The sequence below is a fragment of the Apus apus genome, chromosome 1, assembly GCF_020740795.1.
Source record: "Apus apus isolate bApuApu2 chromosome 1, bApuApu2.pri.cur, whole genome shotgun sequence".
NCBI classification, from domain to species: Eukaryota; Metazoa; Chordata; class Aves; order Apodiformes; family Apodidae; genus Apus; species Apus apus.
In genome coordinates this window covers 198861389-198877150 of record NC_067282.1, presented here as the reverse complement: position 1 = coordinate 198877150, position 15762 = coordinate 198861389, and the positions used below count along the sequence as shown (strand labels likewise).

The following is a 15762-nucleotide window of genomic DNA, read 5'->3' as shown; positions in this document are numbered from 1 at the left end:
CGAGTGTTTCTGAATCCAGAAATTCTCGGGAACTCAAACCCACCCTTTCCTTCTCAGAGCATCTAACTTTGAAGGTTCATTTTTCATCTGACTATTTTCATGCAATTCCCTGGCAGTTTCCTGTTTTTTTTCCTCCTGAGCACTTTACTAGTGACCACATTAATAGTTGCCTACCTTGACTTTGTAGCTGCCTTGTTACAGATGAATACAGCTGCTAACCAGCCTTCAAACCCTATTATCAAAGTGCTGCTGAGCTTCGTACAGCATAGGAATGACCCATGCTTTTGTCCCAGTGGACAAAAGGCTGTCACCAGTGACACCACCAAACCCTTGGCACCAAGATCCTCAGATCATGGCCTGCATAGGACTGGAGAAGACCTTGTTTTCTCACCTGGAAGATGGTTTGGCCAGCGAATGGCAAGAGCACATGTATCAGTGCTCACTGCTTGCCTGACCTGTTCCTTCAAACAAATCCCCAGGAAAAAACCCTCCTGGCTAGCTCAGAATACCGGTTTCAAGGGGAATAAACAATCTTTAGGACTTAATCAGCTTTCATACAAGGTTGGGGTAAGGTGAGGGCTGGTGTTTTGTGAGTTTGCTGATGAACGAGGTTGCTTGTTCTGAGCATGCCACAAATGCATTTAAATATGAGAGCCCTGCCCACCAAAGCAGAGGGCACATCAGTGTCATCACTTTGGATTTCATAGGATCATAGAATGGTTTCAGTTGGAAGGGACCTTAAAGATCATCTAGTTGCAACCCTCCTGCTATGGGCAGGGACACCTCCCACTAGACCAGGTTGCATTTACAGCCACTGCTTTTTTCTCTTTATTCCAATTAATTTCCAATTAATTTCTAAGGCATCCACATCCTTGAGGGACCAGGAACAATCACATTAAGAGTAATACAGATGTAATTCAATATTTTTCACCTGCCTTGCTCATTCATCAAAACATCCTTCCACTTTCTTCTGCCTTTCTACATAAGGTATGGGATATACTCACATTGTGTGAAGTATTAATTAATTTCTCATAATCATCTTGATGGAGGACCCTATTATTACCATGGTTTCTTTTGCATTAGAGTCGAGCCAGAAAATCCTTCTGTCTTGTGCCTGAGGATTAATACCAAACCATGGCTGGCTTCTCTGTGGCATTATGTCTTGTATTTGCTTTAATACCAGGAGAGATCTTCCTGAGCTGCACTACCACTGTGCACACCAGCACTTGCAGCTAATTTGTACATATGCTTCCATTGGACAGAAGCCATGCAATTAAGAGGACGCCCTTGAGGCATTAACATTTCTCGTCTCACAGTGAGTGCAGTGGGAGAAGGCAGCAGGAGTTTATAGGGTGTTATCCATGGGAGTGTGTTATTTCAACAGTATTTCCATGAATCTGTGAGGATGATTCAGAGCTGGGCAGGGAGCCAACACAAGGAAGTTTCTGAGGCCACGATGGAAATCTCTTCAGTCGCTGTGTGTTGGAAGAGGAAGACGAGGAACCACGGGGCACTGATGGTGCTGACTGGAAAACATCTACTTGCATTCTGACCTGTTCCCTCTGGGACCTGGATGCCAAGATATTCCCTACCCTCTTTGGGGTGCTCGCAGTCCCCAGTCCCAGCAAAAAACCCATCAGCTAGTTCCTTGTAAATCTCTGACTACAGAAAGATTATCAGGGTCTTCAGCCCTCCTGGGGAAGAGCCAAAACACTTAACAGCAAGGTCACCAATGTGCTTCAGGCCCTCAGTACCAAACCAAAAGGTTCCAAAGGACCAAAACCAAGACCTTTCCACTGGAGAACTGCCAGGATACAGGGAGCCTGTGGGTGAGTTTCCTTGGGTAAACACAGAGACCTTGGCCATGGGGAAGTCCACCAACCAAGTTCTCTGGGATGCTACTGAAACCTTGGTGTAGTCTGGGAGAAGCTCTGAGGCTGACACATTTTGACCAAGACATCCTGGAAGGAAGCAAACTGGAAAAGCTCTGACAGGCAAATTTTAAGCCAAGCTACCACCCTGTGTAGCTCTTAGAGACTCAGAGAGACCCATTACTCTCTGGCAGAAGGATCTTGGCATCATGGTCCATCCCAAGCTGTGTCCAGACGGTCCATCCTCGGAATGGTAAACATCTTTGCCTTTCCAAGTCTGGCATTGGCAGGACTCCTCTCTATCAACATATCATAGGGAGGAAAGCACTTGACCCTGCTCCTTTCTCCCTGTTTCACTCCTACACTTAAAAAACTCACACAGAACATAGAATAAATTCACTCAAATACTAAGCTACACGGGTTTTAAGAGGGTAATATTCACCCCCACCATCAGTGCATTTATCCCCAGGTGCTAAAATGATGTATACTGGGGCTCCAGTCCTGCTGGCTAGTTTAGGATTGTTGTCATGATCATAAAAGGTAGATAATCAATTCAAATCAAAAGCCCACAAACAAAGTACAACCTTATTCAAATCAGAAAAAAAAAACACCAACCCAACCCAACAACCCCCAATCCCAAACTCTGACAGCTGTGATAGGATGTTGGAGAGGCCGAGAAGCCATGGAAGATGCACAGTATTGATTACTGTGTAGTAGTGATTTCCCTTCAGCCCACAGACTCCACCACACACTTCATTCTGAATTCCTGAGCGTGTCTTGGGTCTGGGAACTAACACACACCAGGCATTGCTGGGGGCTGCAGGTTAAGTACTGCACTTAGGTTTTATGGAGCAGAAGAGCAGATAAATTCTGTCCAATGAATGTAAATGCTCAGCATTAATTTTTGCTTCTGGGAGTCTTTAGCCATTTCCTTAGGTTTTTAGAAATATTCTATGATTTCTCATTTTCATAAATCACCATGAATCTCTCCCTGGTTTTGAGGTTAAGTTTGGTTTGATTTTTTTTTTTACTTTATCACTGTAAATATTCCTGATTCTTTCCTAAAAATTTCCATGACTCATCTAAAAAGACATCACCTCTCACAGGAATTCATGTTATCCTCTAGAAGGGAAAGTTTTAAAGAATTCCTAATTTTTGGTCCTCATTCTTCACTGTCTGTAGCATCACATAGAAAAGGGAGTGGCCACATTCCTGATTGCATACGAACTGACACAGCAGAACACAAGTTTGCATTGCTGAGTCTCTGCCCTGCATTTTACTCCCTTTAGGTTTGGGATTTTCTCCACTGACACTAATTCTTTTGAAACATGTAATAGGCAACACAGCTTTATTTAACCTTCTTGTTTGTAGAGTGAGTGAAGATGAATGGCTGAAGGTGATTTAATGCTGTAGATACTTTCACAGGAGAAAAAAAATAAAGAAGAAAAAAACATTATTTTTTTTTCTTATCAGATTGAAAAAATGCCATCTTTTCTCAGTTGTTTTTAATTTTATATTTGTAGTTTTCCAGCCTTTGATGGCCTTCCAAACAACTTTGCCATCTTTCTGTGCATCTGTAATGTTTCCTTATTAATGTGACTCATTCTGACAAATGAGCCCGGGACTCAGCTGCATGCAGGAGAAACTACAATTCACTTCCACTGAGTTTCAGGAGTTATGCCAGCAGAAAGTCTGACCCTACATAAAGTTATCTCAGCTACTCACTTCTGCTGCTGCATTTCCCTTTTCTTTTTGCTGTATCCAGGAGAAATGCTGGCTTCTTGGTGAAAGAGGTTTATGTTGTCTGTGGGACAAGTTTGAAACCTTTGGCTGGTGTTTTCCCTGGTACTTGCTGAGAATGAACACTCTTAGCACCCATTGAAGAGGATCTTAAAAAAAAAAGTGAAACCCAGAAAAATGTGACAAAACTGGGGCCTAACAAAAAAACGAAAAACAAAACCAAAGAATTTAGAACCTGAAAAGAGCTGGTTGGAGGTTAAGGAAATGCCAACATAAATATTTTTGCTTAGTATTTTCTTCTTAATCTACCTGACAATCTAACTTAATAGAAATATTGTGTTTACAAATTAGAAAATCTACACTCAACAGGAATGCAAATACCATCAGTAAACATGCATGAGTGATGTAAAATAGGGTAACTACTGGCACATGCAGACACATACTTCTAAAAATGAGTTGCAACACACTGTGAAGGTCACACCCATTTTATAAAGCTTTCTTTGCCACCCTATCAAATGAGGGAAAATAATCTGATGAAGTTTTCCTGTGGAATATGCAAAGACATTTATTCTGGGGAAGATGGCATATAGAGAGGTGCAAGTGGAAGGACACAAATTCACTCCCCACCCCCAGCATATGGTTTTGCCATAGTGCTGTGTTTTTATTTGTGCATTCAGATGTTGCCTGGCCTTTTCATATCGTCAATTGAGCTCTGCTCACATCTACTCCCACAACTATCTGTTTTGTCAGTCTGGGTTATGCCAAAAAGGTGCAAGGAGGAATGATTAACTGCTGTCAATTTATCTTGAAGTCTTAGAGGGAACGAATAACATGAGGTTAAGTAAAAAATAGCCATATGACAGCAGTCATATGCGTGTTGACACGTGGAAACTGCATTGGGTGAATATCAGGGTGAAGAGTTAGAAAATGCCAAGCATAAGTGGATGTTTTATGGTGCAATATTTAATTGCATGATCATATGCTCTCTTCACCCTAACCTCTGCCCCCATCCCTCTTCCTTGTCTAGGGTGGAGCTGTCTTTAGGATGAGTCAGTGAAAGCATCTGCTTTCTAAAGGGCTCTCTGGCATTTGTGGCAGATAGGAAGGTGCACAGGGACCGAGGCTGAGGAGCAAGGCAGAAGATGTAATAGTCTTAAGGTGAAGACAATTGGTGATGGGTGATTAATTTATCCCAAACTTTTACTAATGATCTCTGACATCTAAGCTTTATTTCTGGGTTTGTGAGTGACACTCCTGGCACATGACTTGAAGAAAGCCTGGGCTCTGCCAGAGGCAACGGGTGAGGGGCACACCGAACACAGAGAGCCCTGTATAATGCTAAGGACATGGAGAAGGCAGAAATGGCCCAAAAGTGGAGGAGATCTTTAATAATTCCTTTATGACTCAGTTCTGTAACAGTTAAATGGAGACAGAGACTGATTACAGGTTTTTATGAACTGTTGCAATTAGTACTACAGAATAAAATACATGAGAAAATTAATAATTCTGTTTCCAGGGCAGTATTCAGTAAATAAGACCTAGGGTTAGTCACTGAGAAATGAGGAGAATACAAAATAAGGAATAGCTGCTCATTATCTGACTCCTGTCCATCTAATGCACAAGATGAGAAGAAACCTGTGGGAAAACGGTGTGGGACTGCAATAATTAGATGGGACAGGGGTGCAGGGATGTCCCTTGCCCCAGTATTTCTCAGCTTTGCATCTTGAGGGTTTTTCCTCTTTACAAAGCAACTTTACCCATGTGCCTTTTAGCACCTGGCTCCAGCCAGGACATGGAGTCTGGGAAGAATGAGGAAGCTTGACTTTTCTTCTGTGTCTTTGGCCCTCCATCCTTCACTCACTCATTCACTCCAGACATCATCTGGTCACCACTTGTCAAGCTCCATATTGCACTCCTAATCCTCTGTCAGCATCCTCCCTCACCTTCTAGACCATTTATTCCAGCTTGGATTTTGTTTCCCCTACCCTTGTGCCTTATTTTCCATGCTGCTGTGGGTGGCAGCAGGGATCCCAGGGATGCAGTACAGGACTCCTGACCCAGACAATGGGATTCACTGGTCTAATAGAGACAGAGGCAAACCCTGGTGTAAAGCTCAGCTGAGCTGGCTTCAGCCTGGATGTTTCTCAGGCATCTCTACCACTGTCCCATCCATACCCATACCTGTGCTGCCCAGCTACCAGCGAGGATATGTGATGTTATGAAGACACTTTTAGTCTCTCATCTCACCTGATCTCTCTCTAAAGACCACAATACATCAAGGGAAGGGTTGTTCCAGCTGTAATGAGGTTGAATATTACCTTATTTATACAATATATTTCTTGGTCCTGATTACTGAATATTTACGGAAAAGATTAGTCCTGTAAGTAATTAGTCTTGATGGAAAAGAGTTTCAGTGGCACCAGATAATACTCCAATTCCCTCTATACAAAATAATTTAATCTCTTCTAAATGAAATCCATTTTTCTAAAGAAAAATTACTTCCGCATATTATTCCAAACCTGGCCATAGAGAGATTCAGCTTTAGATGAAGCAGGAATAATTTCACCTAACTTCATCTTTCAGCTCATAAACTACTAGAATTAATTGAGCATGTAATTAAGGAAGGGTTTTCTTACTAATATGATCATGCCTATAATTAAAATCTCACACAAATGTGTATGTGGAAGAATAGGGCAGGGCAGGGAAGAGACCAAAGTGTCTGACAGGTTTACATCAAAGGACCTGAGCTCTTGCAGCTCTAAGCCAGAGGGAGGGGAGGAAGGGAAGACAGGACTGGCTGATAACTGACTTGGTATCTTGGTTTTGACCTCCTGCCTTCAAAGCCCCAAGTGTTTTAAGTGTTGTCTACCCAGGAGATTGCTTCTACCTTTCATGTTGCTTCAGCAGAGTCAAACTTGGCAAGCAGTTGTGCTACCAAACCCTGGATGAGCAGAAGAGTGATGATACCTGCATGTTTTCAGAGAGACTGGAATGGGTTTGGCTGCTGCTTTGGGCTGTGCCCAGGGGACCTCATGATTTGCCACGAGAGCTCCCATCTTCCTCTGGGTTTTGCTGCACAGGGGACACATGAACAAGACTTCATAATAGAAAGAGTGGTGCATTTTTATTACTGTTATTTATATTGCATTTACTATTAAATCAGCCTTTAATAGCAGTGTTCAGCCTGGGATGTAAGACCCGAGTCAAAAGCTGTGCCTGGGGATGACTGTATTTTGGGAGGTTTTCCTGTTCTGAAGGTGGGGAGATGCTGAGTTCAGCGCATCCACAAAAGCCCTAACTCCTACACAAAAGTGACAAAAGCTTTACTGAAAAACCCCAAATGTGGACCTGGAGCTCAAACAGAAGAAGGGATTGACTCCCTTAGCTGTTCTGCCATGTGTTGTGGTACCTGTGACTCTATTAGGGAAAGAACACAAACTCCTGCATAGTATAACCGGGCTAAGGACCAAGGCACTGAGGAAAACCACAGGTGTAGGTGGGTGTTGCATAAAAGAAGGCACCTGAGCAGGAAAACTGCCTTCCATTTGCTTGATACCTGCTATGCTCAGGGAAGTAGGACTTTCTGTGTTTATTGGTATTACTATATGTTTATAAATTACATCAAAAAGACACCTGTGTCTGTCCTTAGGTCTCCTCTGAACTGGAACAACCTGCAGGGCCTGGGATTTTTTTTCTTGCTGGTTGAATTCCAAATGGGGTCAGAATTTGGTCTGATAGATTTGGTGGGAATTATATGGCAGATAAAGGAGGAATGCAGGGAAAGCTAAAGTACATGAGATGTACAGTCTCAGGAAGAAAGCCAACATGTGCAGCTGTATGCATATTTTTGAGTTCAGCTAAAACCAGCAAAAAATATTGTAAGGATTAGCTGAACTCTACTGAGGTGTGTGCTGAGGTGCTTAGAGCTGTGCTGATATTCACTGGTCACAGATCAGATGTCGTGCAAGTGCTTTATTGCATTCCATACAGTCCTGGACATGAAATGCACACAGTCCCTACCAAGATCTGACTTCAGAATGACCTAATATATCAGACAGCCATGCAGGAGAGCTACTTTCCTCCATAGAAAAACACTATGCTGGCATTTTGGGAGGACCATCCTTTTTGTTTCATAATCACCCTCGGAACTTTCCTTTTTTTTTTCTCCTGCTTCCCTATTTTTATAGCAGTTCAGACTTTACAACCTTCCCCAGTGATTCACAGCTTAACAGTGGGCTGCTCTGTCTGCATTTTGCTTTTGAAAAGGATGGCCAATTGCCTCGCCAGCAGCTGCCCATTAAGCAAGCTGCTTAATGAAATCACTAGGAAGATGGGTGCTCACCAGTGGATTTTCTCTGCACTTATTAAAAAAGACCTCAAAGGTTGTGACCCACACAGTCAGCTAGTCAGCTTTTTGTTCTTAATGCTCTCATTGTCACTCTTCTTTGATTCCCACAGTCCATGCCTTGTCCTACTGCATTTTAAAGCTTATTATTTTTATTTGTTGTCATGTTGTTATTGCTGTTGTTGCTACTATTAAATTAAATTTGATATCATTGTGGTCTTTATGTAGCCCCCCAGTGAGCTATTCTGTGAGGTTCCATGGGAGCCAAGAAAAGGTTCTTGGGCATTTCCAGGTAACTTCAGCTGCAGGAAGGTTTTAGAGACCCGAGATGTTCCTAGACACTCCTGAGACATGGAGAATTGAGGCCAGGGTGCAGGATGGCTTGAGCTGGGACATGGTGTCTGGGCAGTGGAAGGTGAGCAGGGTGCTTGGGAGGAGTTCCTGTTTCTATCCTCTCAAAGGACTCGGTGGCATTGGATACACAATATGAAAGCTTTGGTCATCAGGGCCTGCTGATCACTCCAGGCTCCCACACCATGGGGTGCTAAGCCTATTCCCATCTCCCAGCAATGCATGTCCTGATGCTTTGGTGATGGCAGAGGGTGGACCCCCAGCAGGTGACTGAGCTGTCTGTGAAAGGAAACATAATCCTGGCATTGTGGTCATCCTGGTCTGTCTCAAGGGCAATTTGATGCTCATCAAGGGAGCACTCAGTGAGAGCTAAACCAGCTCTACCTGGTGTGCACCCAAGGGTGCTTCATGCTAGGATGATGTAGCCTTGACTCAACTGTGCTGCTGAGGATGCTGAGAAAGGACAGCATCACCCAGCCATTGAATCACAGGTGAGGTATCAGAACCATAGAATCACAGAATGTTTTGGGTTGGAAGAGACCTTAAAAATTATTGAGTTTTAATGCTGCTGCCATAGACAGGGACACCTCCCAGTACACCAGGTTGCCCCAAGCCCCATCCAAGCTATGTTTGAACACTTCCAGGGAAGGGGCAGCCATAACTTCTCTTGGTAACCTGTTCCAGTGTCTCACCAGCCTCATAGTGAAGAATTTCTTCTTAATGTCTATCCTAAATCTACTTTAAAAAGCAGAGGCAAAATACCCCCATTTTCTTCCAACCTTCATTGGGGACAAGGATTGTTTTTTCATCATATGTTTGGCCAGCAGTAAGCCTATGAGTCCCCATGCTGGACTCTGACCTCCTAGTGTTGCTGCAGTGCAATCCCCATTAATGGGGCAGTGTCCAGCTCCTGCCCAGGATATGCAAGGCTGCATTTTCCCTCTACAGTAAATAACCCACAACTGCTGCAGCTGTGTGTGAGGGCAGGGCCCAGTCAGGCATGGCATCTCACTGCACTGATACAAAGCACAGCCGGGGAGCAAAAATAACCTTTCAGCTTTATGTTCAGTGATATATTGTTTTTAAATCTGAATGGGTTTAGGAAATGTTACAAGACAGAAAGGGCTCCACTTTTCCAGAGGCATAACATTATGGGATAGTTATTCCAAAGCCAAACTCTGCTCTGAGTTATGCCCCTATATCCTCTCTCCCCCAGGTAATAATAAAATTATTATTAACAATAGCAGACACAGGACTCCATTATTCCTTGAATTGCCTTTCTTTTTAACAACCTACAAGCTCAGAGAATTTCATCTTGCTTCATTAACCTTAGAGTCAAGCTGCTAATCAGGCAGGGAGGGAGGTACCCCCTGAGCTGCTTGGCAGACAGTGTGAGTGCCCCGTGGACGCTGCCGAGGGGGCACTGGTGCTCCCCAGTCCACACTAGGGGCTTCACGTGGCCATGTCAGCTCATGAGTGATTGCACAGGAACCCAGAGGTTTGGGTGCTCACTGCCTGTGTGAAGTTACTTCAGCTGGGAGGTCTCAATCCCCCAAAATTACTTTGGAAAACCTGATCTCTTGAGTGTCATTAATACCTGTATGTGTCTATATCTATGGGGCATTCAAAATTGGAGTTAATTACACAAAGATATCAAAACAGAGATCTGAGACTCCAGAGGAGGAGGAATGTACATGCTTTTGGGGGCACAGGTGTCCCCTTTTGCCCTTTGGTCTTTTGCCACTGTTAAAAATGCCAGGAATGGTTTCACAGCACACAGAAAGGACTTACTCTCTGTTTTGCTTTGTACAAGAGTGCCGTAAGGTGATTTTAAGATGTGGAGCTCTCCATACAATGCAGAATCCTAAATTTATCTTCCACAGGACAGCTTGTTAGAAAATTAAGAATCTGCTCAGATGATTTTCTGGATCAAGCCTCATATTATAATTAAAAAAAGCCTGCTTATTTAAACACCTTTTCAGTTGCCATCCAAGGTGGTTAAAGCCTACAGCAATCCCATTCGTAGGTATAACTCAGGCTCCAGACTTCCCTTTCCCTGGAGCAGTTTTCCCTTCCAGTTTCCTCCGGTGACCTCCGAGGCCAGATGCTGCAGCTCTGTGCTGCTCCAGACTCTGGAGGTGTGTGGTATTTCCCAAAGTTTCTCTGCATTGAGCTGCTGTGAACTTCCCTAAGTAAGGCACAGAGGACCATTTAAGCACACTTTTTGAGAGATGTAGCGGTCAAGAACTAAACTGCTTTGAAAGTAGAGCCAATAGGGTTTAACAAATAAACAGTAACACCATGGGAGTTTGCTACCAAAATCTATAATAGACAGATAAAGTTAATAAAATTCAATAAGAGAGAAACAGCCCCATTAACGTTTTAGGAGCACTATCTAAACATTACACACATTATTTACTGATTTCCCAAGCTGAATCCTCTGTACACAGGAACACTCAAAATCCATTATCTTTGGATGCAAAGCCTGGCAAATTCAACAGCAATTAATCTCCATTTACCCTCCATGTGTGTTGCTGAACAGGCGAAAAGTTCACTGAAAAAGTTCTTTCAGTCGGGCTGAAAGAAAAGCAGCTCTTGGATAAATAAAAAAGGGCCAAGCACAGGCCTCTCCAAGGAAAACACACGGCTAGCCAGGTCTGCAGGGTTCAAGCCAGGTGCTCATTGCAAATTCAGTAGCGTGCACTGGCAAGTGTCAGCAGCAGAGAAACTGAAATTACTGAAATTCTTATGCCAGTGTAATTTGCTGAAGGCAATGCACTGAGGGTGAAGGCAAATTGTGCATGTGTTGAGGATTATCAAATAAATTAAAATGGAGGCTAACAAAAGGAGTGCAATATTTATGCATTTCTTCATTCTTTTCACTCCACGGTACTCAATCAACTTCACGGTGCCTTAAGGTGGAATGGGGACATTGCTATTGTGTACATTCATTTGCTGTTTAAAAAAGGGGCTCTGACATGCTGGGCTACAGAGCTCAACTGATTCTGGTAAGATTTAGCAGTGTGATCATTAAACAACCAAATATTTACATCCCCCTATTACTTCGAGTCTTGTGAAATGCAACCATCGACACCAAAAACGCAGTAAGTTTTCTGTTCAGTGCCTTCCACTTATCTGCTTCGATTTTGACATACCAGCCCATTTTAGCATGTGTTCCTCCCCTTTCCCTTAGAATTCCTGCATTTGTGCATCCCAGTTATGTAAAAGCAGAAATGTATTAATCACCCATGACTTACTGCAGTGGAGTCCATTTCATGGTATAATGCACTTAACATTTGCTATTCAATTTACCTCAACAAATATTTTAAAGGGTTTCTAAGTTATTAAGCACCCTGCTCTATGATCACCCAGCATGGCCCAGTAACCAAATGGGTTATCACTTTGTGGAAAGGGGAAAAAGTCCCCTATGAAAGACACTCCTGGCTGCTTATTCCAAGCCCTCTGCTGGTGAGCCCTGCCACGGAGCTGGATGAAGAGCTGTCCTGCATGCTGGGTCCTCCTGCGCCATAAACTGGACTTTTGAAGTCAAGATGTGCCCACCTGTCCCTGTGCCCTGTGGTGGGGTGGGAACCTCTATGAGCAAAAAGGTCCAAAGAGCTGACAGCAATCATATTTTCAGCCATCACCACGAAATTTGCCCAAGTCCACCTGTAAGGATTTGGGCTTCATTTTAATTACAGAGACCTGTGCTTGTTTGGCTACGAGGGGCAGATGTACAATGTCCTCAGCTGTTGGTGACAGACCATGAGGGGTCTCTGCAAGAGTCAGCCCTTACTGCTACCCATGGAAACAAAGCAAACTGTTGGGGTTTTGTTGGTTTTGGTTTTGCTTTTGTTTGTAATTTTCTGTCTAGATTTGAGCAGATGGAATATATAAAAATAGAAGTTCTCATGCAGATTAAAGCCTCAGGGCTCACAGACCTTCCAGGCTCGTTCCAGGCAGTGCTACTGGAGATGACCAGGAGCCCACCATGCTTCATGTCACCCTACAAACCAAAGGACAATAAAACTTCCAACTAGCCTCCAACAATAGCAGCCCAAGCGTAAAACAAGTGATAACAGATGGAGAGTAGACAGGAGAGTAGAGAGGGAAAATGAGGCAATATTAGGGAGTATGGCAGGAAGGGGTCTTGGCACATTGGCAGCCTTGCTGTTGTCAAGTTGTTGTTCTGTTGGGGTTTTTTTGTAGGCATCACAACTTAAGGTTGTATTTGGAGAGTTAAAGATTTTACACTTGATTTTCTGGCGAGTGAGCATGGAGTCACTGCCAGGTACAAAGCATCTTGGAAATGAGATTAGTTTTTAAATCTATTAAAGTGATCTTGTCACTGTTATTTCTCTGAAAGGTAAGATGTAAGAGCCAAATCCTGATCTTTATTATACAGAGTCTGCTTGCCTATCTCCATTGACTGCCCTGAATTTACTCCAGACCAACAGCAACGTGACACCAGCATCAGTCAGGATCTGGATCTTCAAGAGAATCATGTCAGGTTTACATCGTTGCAATCAATGGTTTAAAATCACATTCCTTTAGCTTGAGAAGCTTTTCCCATGTACAAGGGAAATCAGAACCTGTCCCTTTATCTGATATTAGAGCAGATTGGGATCAAAAAGATCATGTCTATACTCCTAAACAGATTTTTCTATAAGATGAATAAATAATCTGATAGTGGTAATTGAGATTACACTTCATGAATGGCATTATTAGGATTTACATTCCAGCTGCAGCTACGAAATGAGTCAGATGAACAAACATAATCCCCAGTCCCAGTTCACTTCCCTTACTCTGTCATTTTTATAGCTGCTCTCGTGCTGCAGGTGCTGATAGTACACACGTCTGACTGTCAGCCACGCGCTAGCCTGACAGCACACCAGCTCGGGGAGAGACTGCCTCCAGCAATCATTTCAAGCCTGGTTAAAGGAGCAGAATTGGAAACATCAACCAACACACTGAAAGTTATGCTTTCTAATTCTGGAAATGAGATCTGTTGGGCAGGTTTTTTTGTTTTCTGTTCTCATATATATTTTTAAAAGCCATGGTACTGAGAAGCGCCTTACAAAGACTAACACTAACACGTATTCCTCAGTAATGAGAGGTATGAATGGCTGGGTCTATAATCCTTTATAAATCTTTCCTTCTATAAACTGCTCATTAGCATTATTCTTGGTAATAGAGAGCTATATAAAGTTGGTAAGTTCTTTTTTAAATCTCCAAGTTACTGGACAAGACAAAAAAAAACCCTAAATTAAATTGGAAAAAAATGACTGCCCTTGAGCACTACATTACAGTCACTTGCTGGTGAATTATTATTATTTAAATCGCTTTTCTAGCTTTTAATATTGAAAATGCTTTCAATCATTGAAGAGCCTTTAATTTAAGATAGTAGGTGGTGGGGATGCAATCGAGGAGACCAGACTAGCTGATCTGCCTCAGCACAAGGGCTGGACCAGATGATTTCTCAGAATTTTTTTCTAGTCTGGCATTTATATGAAACAACTCTGGTCTGACTACACCTTGCATTTAACTGCTTGCATTTAAGACATATGAAGATGCCCTATTACTAACAAGAATTGTCATTAAATTCCAGTTCTCCCAGTCCTGAGATACAATACAACAGGGCTGGATATATCTGGTGAAGGACCGAAATCAGAAAGATTTCTCCAAAGCAGTTACCACATGGGATGGAGACAGTGACTAAATAAAACACAGTAAAGATTCAGTGAGTTCCCCAGGATCACACAGACATAATAGCACAGAAGGAGATTTTACAAACTAAACCATCACTGTATTTGTCTCTAGCTTACCCCTGCTGGGATTGAAGTTTCTTTAATAACTAGGATTATGGCAAACCTTTAAAGAGAGTTGGAAGCGGCAAGTCCAGCAAGTCCTTAGGTCTGCCCGCTCACTTTCTCTTTTACAGCTTTCTGGTCTGGGTCTACACTAAGAGGTCTCCCACCCCAGCAGGGCACCTTCGCTGCTGGTCTGTGCATCCCTTGCTGCTGAAAATGCCATCCTGGGGTATCCCAGCAGCACCATCCATCCCTCCCTGTGCCGCAGGTACGCTTTCCCCCAGCAGCTCCCTAGGGAGCAGGCACAGACACACAGACACAATGAGAGCCTCCGACTGGAAATTCAAACAAAAATATGGCTGTCTACTCCAAAAGGCAAACTCATTTAGAAAGGTCGTTTCTGTCAAGGAAGAGTGATGGGTTACTCCCCTCTTGGAGGCAACTGCTGTCACTCCTCTGCCGAGTTACATTCACAAGCGTAGTTTTGAAAAAGAAAAAATAAAAAAAAAGAGAGGAGAGAAAATAAAAGAGACAAAAGCTCGGCAAGCCCCCTATTCACAGAGCTAGCCCCGCACCTCCCCTTCCCCTCCTCGGGAAAAAGCAGCTTCAAAAGACATTAACATCCTCCCTACCTTCGTTCTCATCGGAGACAGAAGCCCTTCCATTTTGGTCCGATCCTCATGCCAATCCTCGTCCCCCAACTTAGTCTCTCGTGCCTGTCTCAAGCATCCCACATGAACAGGAGCATGTCAGGGACAGCCAGTGACAGCCTCCCAGCAGCTCGGCCAGCCGCCAACCTCCCAACTTGCAATCCTCAGTTGCGTGGAGCACCGTTCCTGGAGACACCTTCCTCCCTCTCCCTCCTCTCTCTCTCTCTTGCTGTGCCTAATCTGCCTGCAGCTACGTTTGTACCATCGCGGCTGACAAACGATCCCTGCCTTACGTAATGCATTCAGCACAGGACAAGTGATCCCAGCCCAGCTGCAGGGATCCCGGCAGCAGCAGCAGGGATGGGAAGGTGTGGGACTTTGTCCTGCCTATTGTGCCGCCGGGTTTAGTCTGGGAACGTCCCCCGTTGCAGGGCTGGTGCTTGTCGATTCTCTCTGCTCGCTAGGAAATCACCCAGAAAACTTCACTGCTATGGAAAGACTGTGGATTCCCTGGGACTGGCTTTTAAAGCGGTGTAATCCTGATGCCAAGCTTTAGCCCGAGTGGTTTTCCCCTACGTCAGCTCAGAAATGCCAACACTTGGAGCTTTTTCTGCTGGGTGCTTTTGCTGTCCAAACCCATGAGGGAAGGGAGTTCCTGTCAATTGTCAGCTGGGAAGAAGGAAGGAAGGAAGGAAGGAAGGAAGGAAGGAAGGAAGGAAGGAAGGAAGGAAGGAAGGAAGGAAGGAAGGAAGGAAGGAAGGAAGGAAGGAAGGAAGGAAGGAAGGAAGGAAGGAAGGAAGGAAGGAAGGAAGGAAGGAAGGAAGGAAGGAAGGAAGGAGAAGGAAGGAAGGAAGGAAGGAAGGAAGGAAGGAAGGAAGGAAGGAAGGAAGGAAGGAAGGAAGGAAGGAAGGAAGGAAGGAAGGAAGGAAGGAAGGAAGGAAGGAAGGAAGGAAGGAAGGAAGGAAGGAAGGAAGGAAGGAAGGAAGGAAGGAAGG

General features: G+C 43.8%; 1 protein-coding gene across 2 annotated transcripts in view; it reads right to left on the bottom strand.

Moving 5' to 3' along the window:
• FRMD4A (FERM domain containing 4A) overlaps window positions 1–15762 on the bottom strand; it is a 383479-nt gene that overhangs the window by 274972 nt on the left and 92745 nt on the right. Inside the window, exon 1 of one of the 2 annotated variants that reach the window (XM_051608143.1) lies at window positions 14750–14772. The exons of the other annotated variant lie outside the window; for it this stretch is intronic. Within the exon in view, the coding sequence (XP_051464103.1) occupies window positions 14750–14761 (12 nt within the window). The 5' untranslated portion in view covers window positions 14762–14772. Of the gene's footprint in view, window positions 1–14749; window positions 14773–15762 lie in introns of those variants that run through there. 2 annotated transcript variants of the gene reach the window in all.